Source organism: Oncorhynchus mykiss, chromosome 5 (assembly GCF_013265735.2).
Source record: "Oncorhynchus mykiss isolate Arlee chromosome 5, USDA_OmykA_1.1, whole genome shotgun sequence".
Taxonomy (NCBI): Eukaryota; Metazoa; Chordata; class Actinopteri; order Salmoniformes; family Salmonidae; genus Oncorhynchus; species Oncorhynchus mykiss.
This window is the reverse complement of record NC_048569.1, coordinates 35,978,055-35,995,298: the sequence shown is the minus strand read 5'-3', so window position 1 is coordinate 35,995,298 and position 17,244 is coordinate 35,978,055. Positions and strand designations below refer to the sequence as shown.

Below are 17,244 nucleotides of genomic sequence, written 5' to 3'. Positions count from 1 at the left end.
TCTCTTCCTCAGTCAACATTAAAGCATTTAATATATCCTCGGCTTCATCACCCATAGAGTAGATCAGTATATTAACTTGAAATGCCTAATTTTTCACGTTTAAGCCTGATGCTACCCTGATCCATTTCGGTCAGTTTTGAATGTCTATACAATCAAAAATCTCCAGGGGACCAGAGCCCGTTGAGTCGCAAACCCTGAAATCCCGACAGTTTCTTCCTCTTGCAACATGTTGGTTAGCAGTAACTTAGTCCTTGCTCGTTAGCTAGCAAAATAATGATATGCGCTGTTTTACGTCCCTGCTTCGAAACAGCAGTATGATTTACTTGGTACATCCTTCAAGTTTATGTAATTATTAAAACCACTTCTGACACCATGTAGTATTATCTAAAATAAGGATGCACGACAACAAGGTTTTAGCTCCAGCATGTTTACTAACATAACCCTCGCATGTCATACATAGGTACAGATACCCCAAGGGACATCATACTACACCCAGAGCACACCCAGAATCTTAAAATGTTTAGCCAGTCATTTGTTATGCTAACAAGCTAGCAAAAGCATCAACTTCTGTTAGACAGGCGAAGCTCTAGTACGCTCAACTGAAATGATACCGTTCGTTTACAGTATACTAAAATGAACTAATAGTATGTTAGGATGGGTATTCGAACACAGCCATTGTTTTGTGTAGTTTAGGGTTGGGACATCCCAATGATCACGGATAGCATAAACTCCTTTTCACCTTTTTTGTATTTCACCTTTTTTTGTATTTCACCTTTATCGTGGACCTTCACCGCATAATTAAATCAGGATCCCAATTTAACTGCTAGTGGCTAATCAAAAGATTGACACCAACTACTACAAATGAAATAGAACCCCAATGATAAGTAACCAATCAAATTTGTGTTGTCCAGATAAGGCGGGTACTCTCAAGTGCTTTCCGGGATTGAACCCCATTGGCGTGAACAAGCTCTTGATCCCTTGTCTCTAGTTACCACATCCACAAAGTAAAACGGTCTATATCTTAAACATTTATGAAACAAAAATGAGCTTTTGGTCTTAATTTATAATTAAACATAAGGTTAGCGGTGGTTAAGGTTAGGTTTTAAATCTGATTTTAAGAAGATAAATTGTAGTAATAGGCGGGTTTTAGCCATGACAATGACTTTGTGGCTGTGGTAACTATGGACAAATATCACGTCGACTGACTTCCATGTGTAAAGAAAACGTGATGCTGGTTATTGCACGGAGTTGAAAGTACGATTACATTGGTGAGCTAGCTAATAATTGAACGACTATTAAAAACAATAGTGGTTTATACGACTATTCATAAACTGTACAAGTGCCTGCTGTGACTCAAATACCATCGGTTCAGTGGTGATACGTTAGTTGGTGCTTGTCTCGTGCTCTTAAATTCCGTAGCTTAGCTAACAAGCTAATGTCAAATACAGTTTGAGACCTGGTTTGATACTTTGTCATCTCTTAGGCCTTTAAGCTAACAATATAACCACCTAACGTTAAGAGTAATCTGCATCTTTGATGGTGTTTGCTTCCTATGTTATATAAATGATTCGTAGTTAATTTCCCATCAATACTGACAGCGTTACAATTGACATTGTTGGTAACAAATACACCACAGATATCGCGCGTGATAGGAAAGTTAACTAATAAGCGTGCACTTGCTTTAATTAACTGTCACTTCTAGTGGTCGAACTTACTCTTGCACAATCAGCAGAATGTTTCAGTCTACACCACGGCAGTTTATAAATTTATGTGAAATCGGTGTATGTGCTGTTAGGGTTCAAAGCAGTAATACAGTGAGACAGGGGATTGGCAAGAGCAATGGCAAATCCGAAACCACGACATGGATTGGAAGACGCATGGGCCTGTTGTTATCATGGCTCCAGAGATCGGGGGTGGGCACCAGTAAAAAAGTGGCGTCTGACAATAAGAAGCAAGACTTGCTATCAATTTTTGCCAACCATTGTAGCTTTGTGACAGGCCAGAGGCTTCGACGCGCCTATCAGATTGGAGAGCTTTACGCAAACCTGTACTCAGAGCGAACTAGGTGGACCCTGGTAGGAAGCATATGGCGTCGACTCCAGAGCAAGCACGCTTCCACGGGGAAGCTTGTGGCTGCACTGGCGGGTGTCTTCCTGTGGGAGGACGAGAAGGTCCGAGATGAAGAACTACACAGGTAGAGAGAGACATGCTGTTACTTCCAACTCTAAATGAGAAACATGTCGCATGTAATTGTACACTGTTATTTGCCCAATTGTTTACATAATGCAGGCTTGGAATGTTAGGACTACCTTTACTTCAACCTTGTCCTGTAATGTGAAAGTAGACAGTATGCTTCGCATGTTGAGTGTTTAGAACCTGTATATACAGCAACACCAGTACATGTCGCTTGTCATGGTAAGAACTCTTAACTCTGCTCACTTCCAAAGGTGTGGACTAGAACTCCAAGCTTTGGAGTCAGTGAAGAATCTGAGTGCATCCTCAGAGAAGGCTGAAGGGCAGGTGGAGACAGGCTGGGAACTTGTCATGGAGAAGAATAATTTCAAAGTGTGGAGGCGGCCAATTGAGGGAAGCCACTTATGTGAATACAGAGGTAAGCCTGCATTGTCACAAATCTTTGACACCCAGAATATGCAGTAAACCTTTCCTTTGTGACTATATGGTGTGTCATCATTTCATCAACCCTTTGATGTAGATTTGAACTTTTCCATTTTCTCTTTTTGCCTTGCTCATTATCTACATGTCTGAGTTTAATCAAGGGCTGACCCCATTTAGTTGACTGGTCGATAGGCTGTTGGTTGTCCAAGATTTCTATAGTCGAGCAGTAGCAAAAAAGAATGGTGTACAAGACACCTGTCTGAGTGAACTGTTGAGGCCGTGGGGATGGCACTAGGGCAACAAAACAAATATCATTGTTGACCAAAAAATATATATATATTTGTTGACTGAAACTCGTCTGATTTAAGTAAGGCATGCCTCGAGGGAGCCAGAGATCTAGATAACCGGAAGAAAAAATTAAAAAACTTAACCTGACCAAACTATTCTCCTCCTGCTGGCTTGTGCAGATTCTGAAATTACTCTCCTGAAGTTGCCGGTAATAGGCAAAACGAGGAGTCTGCAACCTTTCTCATGTGGAATGCCAATTTATCTTTCCATTTCTACCGATCTGCATGCCAGTTATGGTTTTCATATGCACATTTTTGTGGAATGTAATTTATAATAACGTCTTCATATCTCAATCATTGTCATGTGGTTAATCAAAATTCTATCCAAATGGAGATGAAACATGTTACTAAAAAGTAACATATATATTGCCATTACCAACTGTTTTAAAATAGCCTACATAACGCCAAGAAATGAAAGAATATATCCTGATTTAAAAATAAATATCCTATAAATCACATTGGCTATGTGAAAGGTTGCATGACCTGTCTGCAACGAATTTGAAACATTGTATCAACTATTAACTTAGGTCCAGCAGAAGCTTGCACTAGTGAACTTCAACATTTTTATAAACTATACTGTGCACTCAGTTTCCTGCACCAGTGAGCTCGGGACACACAGCTGTAGGCTATTTGCGCAAGGAATAAGAAGCAGTGTTTGACTTGGGCAGGCGCTCAGTACTAGAGGTCAACCGATTTAATCAGAATGGCCGATTAATTAGGGCCGATTTCAAGTTTTCATAACAATCGGAAATCTGTATTTTTGGACACCGATTTAGCCTTTACATTTTTTATTTAATTATTATTATTTATTTATTTTACACCTTAATTTAATCTTTATTTAACTAGGCAAGTCAGTTAAGAACACGTTCTTATTTTCAATGATGGCCTAGGAACGGGGGGTTAACTGCCTCGTTCAGGGGCAGAACGACAGATTTTCACCTTGTCAGCTCGGGAATCCAATCTTGCAACCTTACAGTTAACTAGTCCAACGCTATAAACGACTGCCTGTTACGTGAATGCAGTAAACCAAGGTAAGTTGCTAGCTAGCATTAAAATGATCTTATAAAAAACAATCAATCATAATCACTAGTTAACTACACATGGTTGATGATATTACTAGTTTATCTAGCGTGTCCTGCGTTGCATATAATCTGACTGAGCATACAAGTATCTGACTGAGCGGTGGTAGGCATGCTCATAAGCATTCATTCAAACAGCACTTTTGTGTGTTTTGCCAGCAGCTCTTCGTTGTGCGTCAAACATTGCGCTGTTTATGACTTCAAGTCTATCAACTCCAGAGATGAGGCTGGTGTAACCGATGTGAAATGGCTAGCTAGTTAGCGGGGTGCGCGCTAATAGCGTTTCAAACGTCACACGCTCTGAGACTTGGAGTGGTTGTTCCCCTTGCTCTGCATGGGTAACGATGCTTCGAGGGTGGCTGTTGTCATTGTGTTCCTGGTTCGAGCCCAGGGAGGAGGAGGAGAGGGACGGAAGCTATACTGTTACACTGGCAATACTAAAGTGCCTATAAGAACATCCAATAGTCAAAGGTTAATTAAATACAAATGGTATAGAGGGAAATAGTCCTATAATAACTACAACCTAAAACTTCTTACCTGGGAATATTGAAGACTCATGTTAAAAGGAACCACCAGCTTTCATATGTTCTGAGCAAGAAACTTAAACGTTAGCTTTCTTACATGGCACATATTGCACTTTTACTTTCTTCTCCAACACTTTGTTTTTGCAGTATTTAAACCAAATTGAACATGTTTCATTATTTATTTGAGGCTCACTTGATTTTATTGATGTATTATATTCAGTTAAAATAAGTGTTCATTCAGTATTGTTGTAATTGTCATTATTATAAATAAATAAAAATGACCGATTTTAATTGGTATCGACTTTTTTTGATCCTCCAATAATCAGTATCGGTATTGGCGTTTAAAAATCATAATCGGTCGACCTCTACTCAGTACTGGCACCTCAAATTTTCTACTGTTTGAGCTCCTGTTCCTCTTATAGAATATAAGAGCACTGATAAGAAGTAGTCAGGTAGGGAGATTTTATGACGTTTCCACTGAATCAGAGCATGACATTTTTTCCCCTTTCACTCTGAGTGGTTATCGAAAGGGAGACAGCCTGAAAGATTTTTCAAATACATTGAGGAACTATTGCAATTCTCTAATGTAAAAACAGACTTAATTTGCTTGCTGTTTGAAGTGAAGAAAACATTACTTTGTAGCCAAAGAAATTAACATTGTAGATGGGAAATTATAGGAATTAGCGGTAAATGTACTCCTGGTGATATGTAATGGGGAATTGATATACACAACAATTCACACAATGATGTTATGAAACAATTAATGTGCACAAATATGCGGCAGATCGCATTCTGGAGAGAGAAGTGCATTGTGCATCTGGGCGCATGGTCAATGTGATGTCTGCATTGGTCATGAAGCATTTACGGTCATATGGGCTCAGCAGAAGGGCATTCATACTTATTGCTTGTTGTGGAGCAGTGTAGAGCTTTTGTCAAGGAAGTGAGATTTTGTTTTCTACAGGATGTACCACCCAAAATTAGGGAGGTGCATGGTGATGTGGTACGGAGCTCGAGTTGGCCTCTGCATGCTTCTGGAGATTCTGCAATGGCATCACACCCTCGATAAGGAGCATCCTACCACATTTTCGTGAATTGGCTTTTAGGTGGATAATTTCACTGAGATGAGCGCATACATAGTTGAAGTTGGAAGTTTACATACACCTTAGCCAAATACATTTAAACTCAGTTTTTCACAATTCCTAGTAAAAATTCACTGTCTTAGGTCAATTAGGATCACCACTTTATTTTAAGAATGTGAAATGTCAGAATAATAGTGGTGAGTGATTTATTTCAGCTTTTATTTCTTTCATCACATTCCCAGTGGGTCAGAAGTTTACATACACTCAATTAGTATTTGGTAGCATTGCCTTTACATTTTTTAACGAGGGTCAAATGTTTCGGGTAGCCTTCCACAAGCTTCCCACATAGTTGGGTGAATTTTGGCCCAGTCCTCCTGCCAGAGCTGGTGTAACTGAGTCAGGTTTGTGGGCCTCCTTGCTCGCACGTACTTTTACAGTTCTGTCCACAGATTTTCTATAGGATTAAGGTCAGGGCTTTGTGATGGCCACTCCAATACCTTGGCTTTGTTGTCCTTAAGCCATTTTGCCACAGCTTTGGAAGTATGCTTGGGGTCATTGTCCATTTGGAAGACCCATTTGCGACCAAGCTGTAACTTCCTTACTGATGTCTTGGGATGTTGTTTCAATATATCCACATTTTCCTACCTATGATGCCATCTATTTTGTGAAGTGCACCAGTCCCTCCTGCAGCAAAGCACACCCACAACATGATGCTGCCACCCCCGTGCTTCACGGTTGGGATGGTGTTCTTCGGTTTGCAAGCCTCCCCCTTTTTCCTTCAGAATGCTGAGGTAGCCATGCTGGTTAAGTGTGCCAAAAAAAATCACTGACCGTGTCACCAGCGAAGCACCATTACACCACCTCCATGCTTCACGGTGGGAACCACACATGCGGAGATCATCCGTTCACCTACTCTGTGTCTCACAAAAACATGGCAGTTGGAAGCAAAATTCTCAAATTTGGATTAATTTTCATCGGTCTAATGTCCATTGCTCGTGTTTCTTGGCCCAAGCAAGTCTCTTCTTATTATTGGTGTCCTTTAGTAGTGGTTTCTTTGCAGCAATTTGACCATGAAAGCCTGATTCATTCAGTCTCCTCTGAACAGTTGATGTTAAGATGTTTGCATTTATTTGGGCTGCAATTTATGAGGTGCAGTTAACTCTAATGAACTTATCCTTTGCAGCAGAGGTTATTCTGGGTCTTCCTTTCCTGTGGCGGTCCTCATGAGAGTCCTCATGAGAGTCAGTTTCAACATCGCGCTGATGGTTTTTGCATCTGCACTTGAAGAAATTTTCAAAGTTCTTAATTTTCTGGATTGACTGACCTTCATGTCTTAAAGTAATGATGTATTGTTGTTTCTCTTTGCTTATTTGAGCTATTCTTGCCATAATATGGACTTTGTCTTTTACCAAATAGGGCTGTCTTCTGTAAACCACCCCTTCCTTGCCACAACACAACTGATTGGCTCAAACGCATTAAGAAGGGAAGAAATTCCACAAATGTATTTTAACAAGGTACACATGTTAATTGAAATGCATTCAATGTGACTACCTCATTAAGCGTCTGGGGGAAACCTGGCACCATCCCGAGACTAGTCAGGATCAAGACAAAGATGAACGGAGCAAAGTACAGAGAGATCCTTGATGAAACCTACAAAGGGGGCAAAGGTTCACATTCCAACAGGACAACGACCCTAAGCACACACCAAGACGATGCAGGAGTGGCTTCGGGACAAGTCACTGAGTGTCCTTGAGTGGCCCAGCCAGAGCCCAGACTTGAACCTGATCGAGAGACCTAAAAATATATGTGCAGCGACACTCCCCATCCAACATGACAGAGCTTGAGAGGATATGCAGAGATGAATGGGACACACTCTTCAAATACAGGAGTGTCAAGCTTGTAGCGTCATACCCAAGAAGACTCAAGGCTGTAGTTGCTGCCAAGGTGCTTCAACAAAGTACTGAGTAAAGGGTCTGAATACTTATGTAAATGTGATATTTTGTATTTTTTTTCTACATTTGCAAAAATTTCAAAGCCTGTTTTTGCTTTGTCATTATTGGGTATTGTGTGTAGTTTGATGAGGGTGGAAAAAACTACTTTCATCAATTTTAGAATAAGCCTGTAAAGTAACAAAATGTGGAAAAAGACAAGTGGTCTGAATACTTTCCGACTGCAGTGTAGTTGATTTGATTAAAACACGTAGGATGTGTCCTATAAAATACACATTTAAAAATTTTGACCAATCGATTGTATGAAATAACAGATTTCTCTTTTGTCGGACATCCCTGGTGTCATCATTAAGACCCCTTTCCCTCATCTTTTCAGTTTGGGGTTCTTATAACGACGTCACCCCCCGACAGTTCTTCAATGTCCAGGTACTAAGCTAGTTTCCTTTATGCTAACTGTCTAAATTGCTAAATTCATTTAATGCAAAAAAAAAAAAAAAACATTTGTGTGAAAGAGGAAACTTAGTGCTTTTAATGAACCCGTAGAGAAATGTATTCTGTAGAAAAATGGGTGGTGTCAACGGTACAAGTGACTTGTGTGTAGATTCAGCACCAGATTCCCTGTATGTTCATACGCTCCTCTTGCGTTTGAGTGTCTATGTCCATATTTAGCTCTTGTTGTTGTCTATTTACCCAACTGCGCTTGGTGAAGTGTAAGGTTTTTGTTCAAATATGTAGCTCTAGGTGTTGTATGTGCATGCTATATTACGCCTCTGCTCCTCTCTTGTCTCATCCTCTGCCCTTTGCCCCAGTTGGACATGGAGTACAGGAAGACGTGGGATGCTTTAGTTCTCAAGCTGGAGGTGGTGGACCGGGATGTCAATACAGGCTCAGAGGTTGTGCACTGGGCCACACGTTTCCCTGTAAGTTTCCCCTGCCAACTCACACACTAGAAATGCAGAACTCGTGCTTATCATCAGTCATGCACTTATGATATGCCTCAGTGGTTTCTCTCTGATGTTACAAAGTAACACTTGTTGACTGTTGTGAGTGCTTCATGTTCTTGCCTTGCTCATGATGCTCTAATTTGATTATTACAGATACTTGCAAGCAGACAATTTTAATGCAAAAGAGAGCACTGAAACCAGTTTCACACAGATATGAGCTGGTGAAGGGTAGGCTACCAGGAGTTTTATGGTGCTTTCAAGACAACTGGGAGCTTTGAAAAATACAAGGTCAAATAATGACGTCAGTGATCTTTAGGTCAGAGCTCTACAAAGAGGCCCAAGTTTGCGATTTGGAATTCTGAGTTAGATGACCGTTCCCAGTTGTTTTGAACATGGCATTAATGCTCAGTTCCCACATATGCTGAGCACTTGTTGGCTGCTTTTCCTTCACTCTGCGGTCCAACTCATCCCAAACCATCTCAATTGGGTTGAGGTCGGATGATTGTGGAGGCCAGGTCATCTGATGCATCACTCATCACTCTCCTTCTTGGTCAAATAGACCTCACACATCCTGGAGGTGGTTTGGGTCATTGTCCTGTTGAAAAACAAATGCTAGTCACACTAAACGTAAACCAGATGGGATGGCATGTCGCTGCATAAAAATCAGTGTCACCAGCAAAGTACCATCACACCATCACCTCCATGCTTCACAGTGGGAACTACACATGCGGAGGTCATTCGTTCACCTACTCTGCGTCTCACAAAGACATGGCGGTTTGAACCAAAAATCTCAAATTTGGACTCATCAGACCAAAGGACAGATTTCCACCGGTCTAATGTCCATTGTTCGTCTTTCTTGGCCCATCAAGTCTCTTCTTATTATTGGTGTCCTTTAGTAGTGGTTTCTTTGCAGCAATTTGACCATGAAATCCTGATTCATTGTCTCCTGTGAAGCATTATTTGGGCTGCAATTTCTGAGGTGCAGGTAACTCTAATGAACTTATCCTCACCAGCAGATGTTATTCTGGGTCTTCCTTTCCTGTGGCGGTCCTCATGAGAGCCAGTTTCATCATAGAGCTTCATGGTTTTTGTGACTGCGCTTGAAGAAACTTTCAAAGGTCTTGAAATTTTCCGGAATGACTGACCTTCATGTCTTAAAGTAATGATGGACTGTCATTTCTCTCTGCTTATTTGAGCTGTTCTTGCTATAATATGGACTTAGCCCTATTTGGTTAGACCATCTTCTGTACACCACCTCTACTTTGTTACAACAACTGCTTGGCTCAAATGCATTATGAAGGAAAGAAATTCCAAAAATGTACTATTAACAAGGCACACCTGTTAATTGAAATGCATTCCAGGTGACTACCTCATGAAGCTGGTTGAGAGAATGCGAAGACTGTGCTAAGCTGTCGTCAAGGCAAAGAGTGGCTATTTTGAAGAATCTCAAATAGACAAATCGAAATGTATCTTATAACACTTTTTTGTTTGCTACATGATTCCATGTGTTATTTCATAGTTATATCTTCACTATTATTCTACAATGTAGGAAATTGTAAAAAAAAAAAAATAAAGAAAAACCTTTGAATGAGTAGTGTCCAAACTTTTGACTGGTACGGTGTACATTTTTTTCTCTCAGGATTTTGGAAATTCTCCTGCGAATGCATTTACATATCAGGCGACCCCACATGAGTCCTAGCTTTGGAACTGCTGCAGTATTGTATTTTATGAAGCAGAAGCAATGTTTCCTTGAATAAGGGCTGTGTCGTAGGTCAGATGGCAACATGTTGTATCCTACATTTTATATTGTATTTTTGATTTGTTGGATTATCTTCCCACAGTATCCCATGTACTCGAGGGACTATGTTTATGTGCGTCGCTACAATGTTGATGTGGAGAATAATCTGATGGTCCTGATCTCCAGGTGAGGGTTGACTTCATGTAAAATAGTTATATTTAAATACACGTGAGGTAATTTTGTATCACTTTTTTTCCCCACTCAGATGCTTGGAATATTATTTTTTACTCTCCCTCTTCTCCCTTTCTCTACTTTTTTTTGTGTCATTTAGAGCAGTTCAGCATCCTGGAGTCCCAGAAACTCAGGACTATGTCAGAGTCCACTCATACCAGTCCAAGATGGTCATTCGCCCTCACAAGTCCTTTGATGAGGTGAATAGAGAGGCCCTTGAAGACAAGACAACAGATAATCTTACCCTATAGTGACGTATGATTTTTGTTCTATGCTTATTGTGTACATGTTAGATTACAGTATCTGACCTTGTCATGTCGTCCTGACCCACAGAATGGCTTTAACTATCTTCTGACCTACAGCGACGACCCTCAGACCGCCTTTCCCCGCTACTGTGTGAGCTGGATGGTGTCCAGTGGTGAGCACTCATACTCCTGGTTTCTCTTCACTAAGCTTAATGATTATCCCCAAGTGTAAACTGGATGTAGTAATTGTTAGAATATCAAACAAAAGATATGGGATATTTACAGGAACAGCCCTCGTTATTCAAAAGGACAGCCATCTGTTCATTGTAAATGTAGGTACTGTCCGTACATAGTCAGATATTTCTCTGAAGCGACACAGCAGAAGTGCTTCACTGAAGGGCAGTTGGGCACAAAAGGAACCATCAATTCCCAGTAATCTTTACATCAAATGCAGCCACTGACGATGCAAAACTAATATATTGCCCTAACTCAATGGGAGAGGTATGGTTTAATTTTTATTTTTATTTTTTTTAAATACGTTTTTTTAGCCTGCGGTAGCTGGGCTACAGTTATTGGCTGATTCTTCAGCATGACCCACAACTTGATCTGCTGGTATTGTAGCTCACTGCTTTGCTTCTTGGTCTGATTTACTTTTATCTGGATGGAGAGTCACCTTGGGTAGAGTATTCAATCAAACCCTTTAAAATGAAAAAAGTAGGTAATTGAGGTCTGCAGTCTCTACTGCCATGAGTGTGGTTTGCCCTGTGGTTGTATGTTATCCTGGTCATCAGCTTTTGCCCTCCTCACTCATAGGTATGCCTGACTTTCTGGAGAAACTGCATACTGCAGCCCTGAAGGCTAAGAACCTGGAGGTAGGGATCTATGATTATGCCAGCGCCGTGAAGTCCAACGACACCAAGCACCAGCCCAGCCAGGACCGGCTTGGGGACAACACGCACCCTGGGCAGATCTACGCCTAAGGGACTTTTTTTTTTTTTTGCAGAGTTGGGGAGAGTAACCTGCATCTGCTCGCATACAACAACCTTCAAAACACAGGCTTTTGGACACAAGGGGTGATGGGATATCAAATTAAGCTGGAATATACATACATTGAAGATATGCCGTACTTGTGCTATACTGTTGCTATTTGAGTGGTTATAATAGTCACAGCCATATTGATAACATAATTGTCATGAGAAGCTTAAACAGTACCAACAAGAGCCCTTGAACCCTTTGGAGGAAAGACTTCTCTTTTTCTGCCAGGAGAATTGCCATTGGAGCTTTCTGCCTTGAAACAATAGTGCTAGACAGCCAACATCCTGAGGGGAGAGGTGTCCATCATGCCTCCTTTTGTTAACTAGCTGCTACACCAACTAGCGAGACTGCACCAAAAATATTACCCCTATAGAGATGTTGCCAAAGCATTGTCTCTCACTCCATCCACCATGTCTACTAGTTTCTTCCAGCCACCTTGTTTGTGTTCCTTATTTGGTCATATCCGCACTGAAATAGCTCGCTGTGGAGGCTTAGCTAAATGCATGCATGCATAGTTTGTTTATACAACCGAGAAAGGAGAACATTTATAAATAAAAACGCTGTGATACCAGGAACTCAAGGAACATGCTTTTTAGCTGAATTCCCTGGCACATTGACTTCAACAGATGAGTGGATTTAAGGGATCTAGTGGTATCTTTTTCACGTTTATGAGATTAGTGATGTTTTTGTCTGCAGAACTGAGGTTTCTCACTTCTTTGTCTGTCACGCCTTGTCTGTTTTTTAAACTGCCAGGTCACCTCTAACAGCCTTCTGAAGATTACCAGTGTCTTCCTGTCCAAGGTGTCTTATGGCAACTGCAAAATCCTCTATGGGGCAAATGCTCTTGCTGGTTTTTGTTTTACAAGCATTGCAGTTCCCCTCCACTCGTCCATGTTTTATGCCCTGATCCAAAAATTCTATGAAAAATAAGCATGTGTTCCTGTGCCACCTAACTATCTGCTTTCCAATGGGATGGATATTTACATTATCCAGAGTGACTTACAGGAACAATGAGGGTTAAATGACTTGCTCAAGGTCACTTGGACAGATGTTTTTCACCTAGTCTGCCCTGGGATTTGAACCAGCTACGTTTTGGTTACTGGTCCTACACTCTTAACTGCTAGGCTACCTGTTGCCCCCATGACTGTGACTGAATAACTGTACTTTGTCCTGAGTACAAAGTTCAAAGTAATGGAACAGGCATCATTAAGACAGACTGCTTGATAGTTTGCACTACAGAGGAAGATGTTTGTGTTTGCTCAGCTGTTACTGTACATTCACAGTGAAAGTGCCCTTACTAATAGTAGTGCAACACTTTTTTTCTATTACTGATGAGCTTTGGAAGGCACGTGTTTAGTAACATCATGTGCCCTTTGCATCCTTGTGTGTGTGTGTATATGTCTAATATATTTAATGTTTTTTTTCCCAGTCTGATATATTACCTAGTTCCTTCTGGTGGACGAAGTGGCATGAATGTGTGCTCTGTGGGATAGATTAACACAACATGTGACTTTTCTATTTACAGCCTGACAATCTAGTACAATTTGAATTAACACCCGTTTCTGTGTGATTTTTTTTTTTTCTGTGTTGCTGATATTGGTTAAAACAGGGGTCGTTTTCAGTGAAAGTTTCATGAATTTATGGTTCCAGTATACAGTACATGCGTGACTGCAGTTCCATGAAACAGATTGTTGGTAGTTCACCATTACTCAGTTAGAAATGTAAAAGTGCATTAAAAACAGTGGTGGATAATTTACCAAATTGTCATACTTGAGTAAAAATACCTTAATAGAAAATGACTCGTGAAAGTCACCCAGTAAAATACTATTTGAGTAAAAGTATTTGGTTTTTAAATATACTTCAGTATCAAAAGTAAATGTAATTTCTTAAATATACTTAAATATCAAACGTGAAAGAATTAATAATTTCAAATTCAATATTAAGCAAATCAGGCGACACCATTTCTTGTTTTAATTTATAGCCAGGGGAACACTCCAACACTGACATTGTTTACAAAATAAGCATGTGTTTAGTGAGTCCGCCAGATCAGAAGAAGTAGGATGACCTCTTGATAAGTGCTTGAATTGGACCATTGTCCTGTTCTGCTAAGCATTCCAAATGTAACGAGATCTTTTGGGTGTCAGGGAAAATATATGGGGTAAAAAGTACAATATGTTCTTTTAAGAATGTAGTGAAGTAGAAGTTGGAAAATATAAATAGTAAAGTACAGACCCCAAAGAACTACTTCAGTACTTTAAAGTATTTTTACTTAAGTACTTTACACCACTGATTAAAAGTTGCTATTGAACTATGGTAAGGGTAATTTTGTTTAATTCCTTGGCTCCCACAATGGCTGGAAGTCTATGGGTATCTACTAACATGCTATCAGATACCCATAGACTTCCAGTCATTGTGCTGATGCTAGTTAGCGTCAGCATTTGCTAGCAAACTAACTTCCTTCATACTGGACACATAAATTAAAATGGTATCCACAAGTTCATCTGGCTCTAGGGAAGTAGATAAATGGACTTATTTCCAAAATCCCGAATCATCCCTTTAAAGCACATATGTCAGAGTCAAGGCCCGCGGGCCACATCCGGCCCGCAAGAAGGTTTTTTACGGCCCCTGGGATGATCTTGATTTATTATTATAACCGGCCCGCAGCAAGCCTGCAGCCCGCAGATCTTTTACACTCACCAATACTACATTTCCCACAATGCAAAGGTGACGCACCGAGCAGTAGGCTGCTTCATTTCAATATTTATTGGCACAGCAGTCGTCAGCATCACAGTAAAATTAACTTTCAGATACCCATCAAAAATGGCAAAACGGAAGGTGGATACTGAGAACCGGGGGTTTCAAACAAGGTGGGAGTCGGAGTATATGTTCACGAAGGTAGCTGGAAAACCTGTGTGTCTTCTGTGTGGAGAAAGTGTGGCGGTACTGAAAGAGTATAATCTGAGACGACATTATGAAACGAAACACGCGGACAAAAACAAGAATATGGACATGGAACAAAGGCTACAAAAGGCAGAGGAATTAAAACGAGGCCTCAAATCTCGACAGGCTCTGTTCAAAAAAGCCAAATCACAAGGCCAGGCTGCTGTCAAGGCCAGTTTTATTTTGGCAGAAGAGATCGCTAAATCAGCCCGGCCATTTACGGAGGGGGATTTCATCAAAAACTGCATGATTAAAGTTTGTGACGAAGTTTGCCCAGAAAAAAGGCAACTCTTTTTAAATGTGAGTCTGAGCAGAAACACCATTGCCGAGAGAGTAGACCAGTTGTCCATCAATCTAAAAGAGCAGCTTGTGAAAAAGGGAAAAGATTTTATTGCATATTCCTTGGCTGTGGATGAGAGCACCGACATTTCTGACATTGCCCAGTTGTCAATTTTCATCCGCGGAGTGGACTCCAACCTAAGCGTGACAGAGGAGTTTTTGGCTTTACGTCCTATGCATGGCACAACTACGGGGCATGATTTGTATGAAGAGGTGTCAAGATGTGTAAATGAGATGGAGCTGCCTTGGGAAAAACTCGTGGGTTTGACAACCGACGGAGCACCTGCGATGTGTGGACACAGGAGCGGACTGGTGGCGAAGATACGGGAAAAGATGCAAGAGGAAAACGCGACAGGTGAGCTGACAGCTTATCATTGTATCATACACCAGGAAGCGTTGTGCGGTAAAGCCTTGAAAATGGAGCATGTAATGAGCATCATCACGCGCACAGTTAACTTTATCAGAGCCAAAGGTTTGAATCACCGCCAGTTCAAGGCATTTCTGACGGAGTTAGAAACGGAGCATGGTGATTTGCCTTATCACACAGAGGTGCGATGGCTAAGCCAGGGAAAGGTGCTTCAAAGATGTTTCGAGCTTCGTGAGGAGATTTGTCTGTTCTTGGACAGCAAAGGGAAAGACACAACACAACTCCGAGACGAAATGTTTCTGTGTGAAATGGCTTTTCTGTGTGACATTACGAGTCATCTGAATGCAATAAACTTGCAGCTGCAGGGTCGGGATCGTGTCATCTCTGATATGTACAGTACAGTGAAGGCATTTAAAACCAAACTGACTCTGTGGGAGACGCAGATGCGGAAAGAAAATTTGAGCCACTTTCCCAGCTGCCAGACCATGAAAGAGAAGCTCTCTACCAGTGCGTTCCCGAGCACACAGTTGGCTGATAAAATAGGTATGCTTGCCGCTGACTTTCGACGCCGATTTGCTGACTTTGAAGCACAAAAAAGCAGGTTGGAACTGCTCGGTAACCCATTTGCTGTTGACGTGGAAAGCTCACCACCAAACCTCCAAATGGAGTTGATTGACACTGCGGAGTTCGCCCGTTTCCTCCCCGGCACAATGCCCCAGCTGCGCATCCAGGCTGCTCAAACGTTGTCTATGTTTGGCAGCACATACCTGTGTGAACAACTGTTTTCTTTGATGAACCTGAACAAAACATCACACAGAAGTCGACTTACTGCTGAACACCTCCACTCAATTCTGAGGATTTCTTCAGCTCAGAGCCTTACCCCGAACATTGATGAACTTGTGGAAAAGATGGGACACCACCAAGTATCACCCTCAACCTCAAACAAGTGAACATTACTGTGCAATCACATATTTAGAGTTTTTACTCAGTTCAAGTTTAAAAGTTAAAATTTAATATTTGTTTTCACTGCATGTTACTTCTCCTTAAACAAAGTGTTGTTTTTGATTAATAGATTTTTGCACTTTATTTTTTTGTATTTCAATCCAATTATATTTTAAAAATATTTCAGTTGAGTGGATGATAGAAAATTGCTATTATTGTTTTTTCTTTGAAGTAAATTTAGCCCACTTTTGCTAAAATAGAAAATATAGTCTACTGATGGTGCCTTGAATACCGGTTTCTTTCATTTAATGTTCATGTTATGGGGATATTTATATAAAGGAAATTTGTCTTTTGTGTCTGTTGAAAATTAAAGATTACTGACAGAGCCATAAGAAAATATTGCTTTATTTATCTGATCATATTGTAATATATTTGTTAGGTTTTCAGTAGGTTCAATTAGGTTCACTAGACTATATGCGTCATTTAAAAATTTTTCAATGAACATTCGAACAGTCCGGCCCTCGTCTTGTAGCTGATTTTTTTATTTGGCCCTCCGTCCATTTGACTTTGACACCCCTGCTTTAAAGTAACTTACTCTCATGAAGTCTGAAGATCGTTTGCCTACTCTTACCTTTGTGATAAACACACTTGTTTTCTGTCTGGGGAAAAAACTGTTCAGTTAGCAGTATATAACTGTTTGAAATGTTGTGAGAGGAAATGGCCTCTAATTGAGCTTTTTGTTTTGAGATGGTCAGTTGTAGAGCTACTGTATGCTGAGCATAAGAAACTTCGGTTTCCATATTGAAATACTACTGTATGCAATGTTTTGAGAATGTCCACCTTGTGATTGTAACACTTGTCTTTCTAGA

General features: G+C 40.6%; 1 protein-coding gene across 2 annotated transcripts; it reads left to right on the top strand.

Moving 5' to 3' along the window:
* The first annotated feature begins 411 nt into the window (after positions 1-411).
* Positions 412-13,543, top strand: stard7 (StAR-related lipid transfer (START) domain containing 7). 2 transcript variants are annotated; one of them, XM_036977373.1, is made up of 8 exons: positions 412-2,194; positions 2,448-2,611; positions 7,971-8,020; positions 8,404-8,514; positions 10,380-10,462; positions 10,608-10,707; positions 10,870-10,925; positions 11,566-11,786. In XM_036977373.1, exons 1-8 carry the CDS (start codon positions 1,734-1,736, stop codon positions 11,573-11,575), a joined length of 1,035 nt encoding a protein of 344 aa, XP_036833268.1. In that variant the 5' UTR covers positions 412-1,733; the 3' UTR covers positions 11,576-11,786. The 2 variants fall into 2 exon arrangements, with proteins under 2 accessions (XP_036833268.1, XP_021458278.2); XM_021602603.2 differs by having other exon boundaries at positions 585-2,194; positions 10,841-10,925; positions 11,566-13,543.
* The last annotated feature ends 3,701 nt before the right edge of the window (positions 13,544-17,244 follow it).

Excerpts from the sequence above, each read along its gene's own strand:
- stard7 (XM_021602603.2), top strand. The coding sequence starts at position 1,734 with ATGTTTCAGTCTACACCACGGCAGTTTATAAATTTATGTGAAATCGGT. Across the intron at positions 10,708-10,840 it reads CTCACAAGTCCTTTGATGAG|AATGGCTTTAACTATCTTCT; the intron begins GTGAATAGAGAG and ends CCTGACCCACAG. Across the intron at positions 10,926-11,565 it reads GAGCTGGATGGTGTCCAGTG|GTATGCCTGACTTTCTGGAG; the intron begins GTGAGCACTCAT and ends CCTCACTCATAG.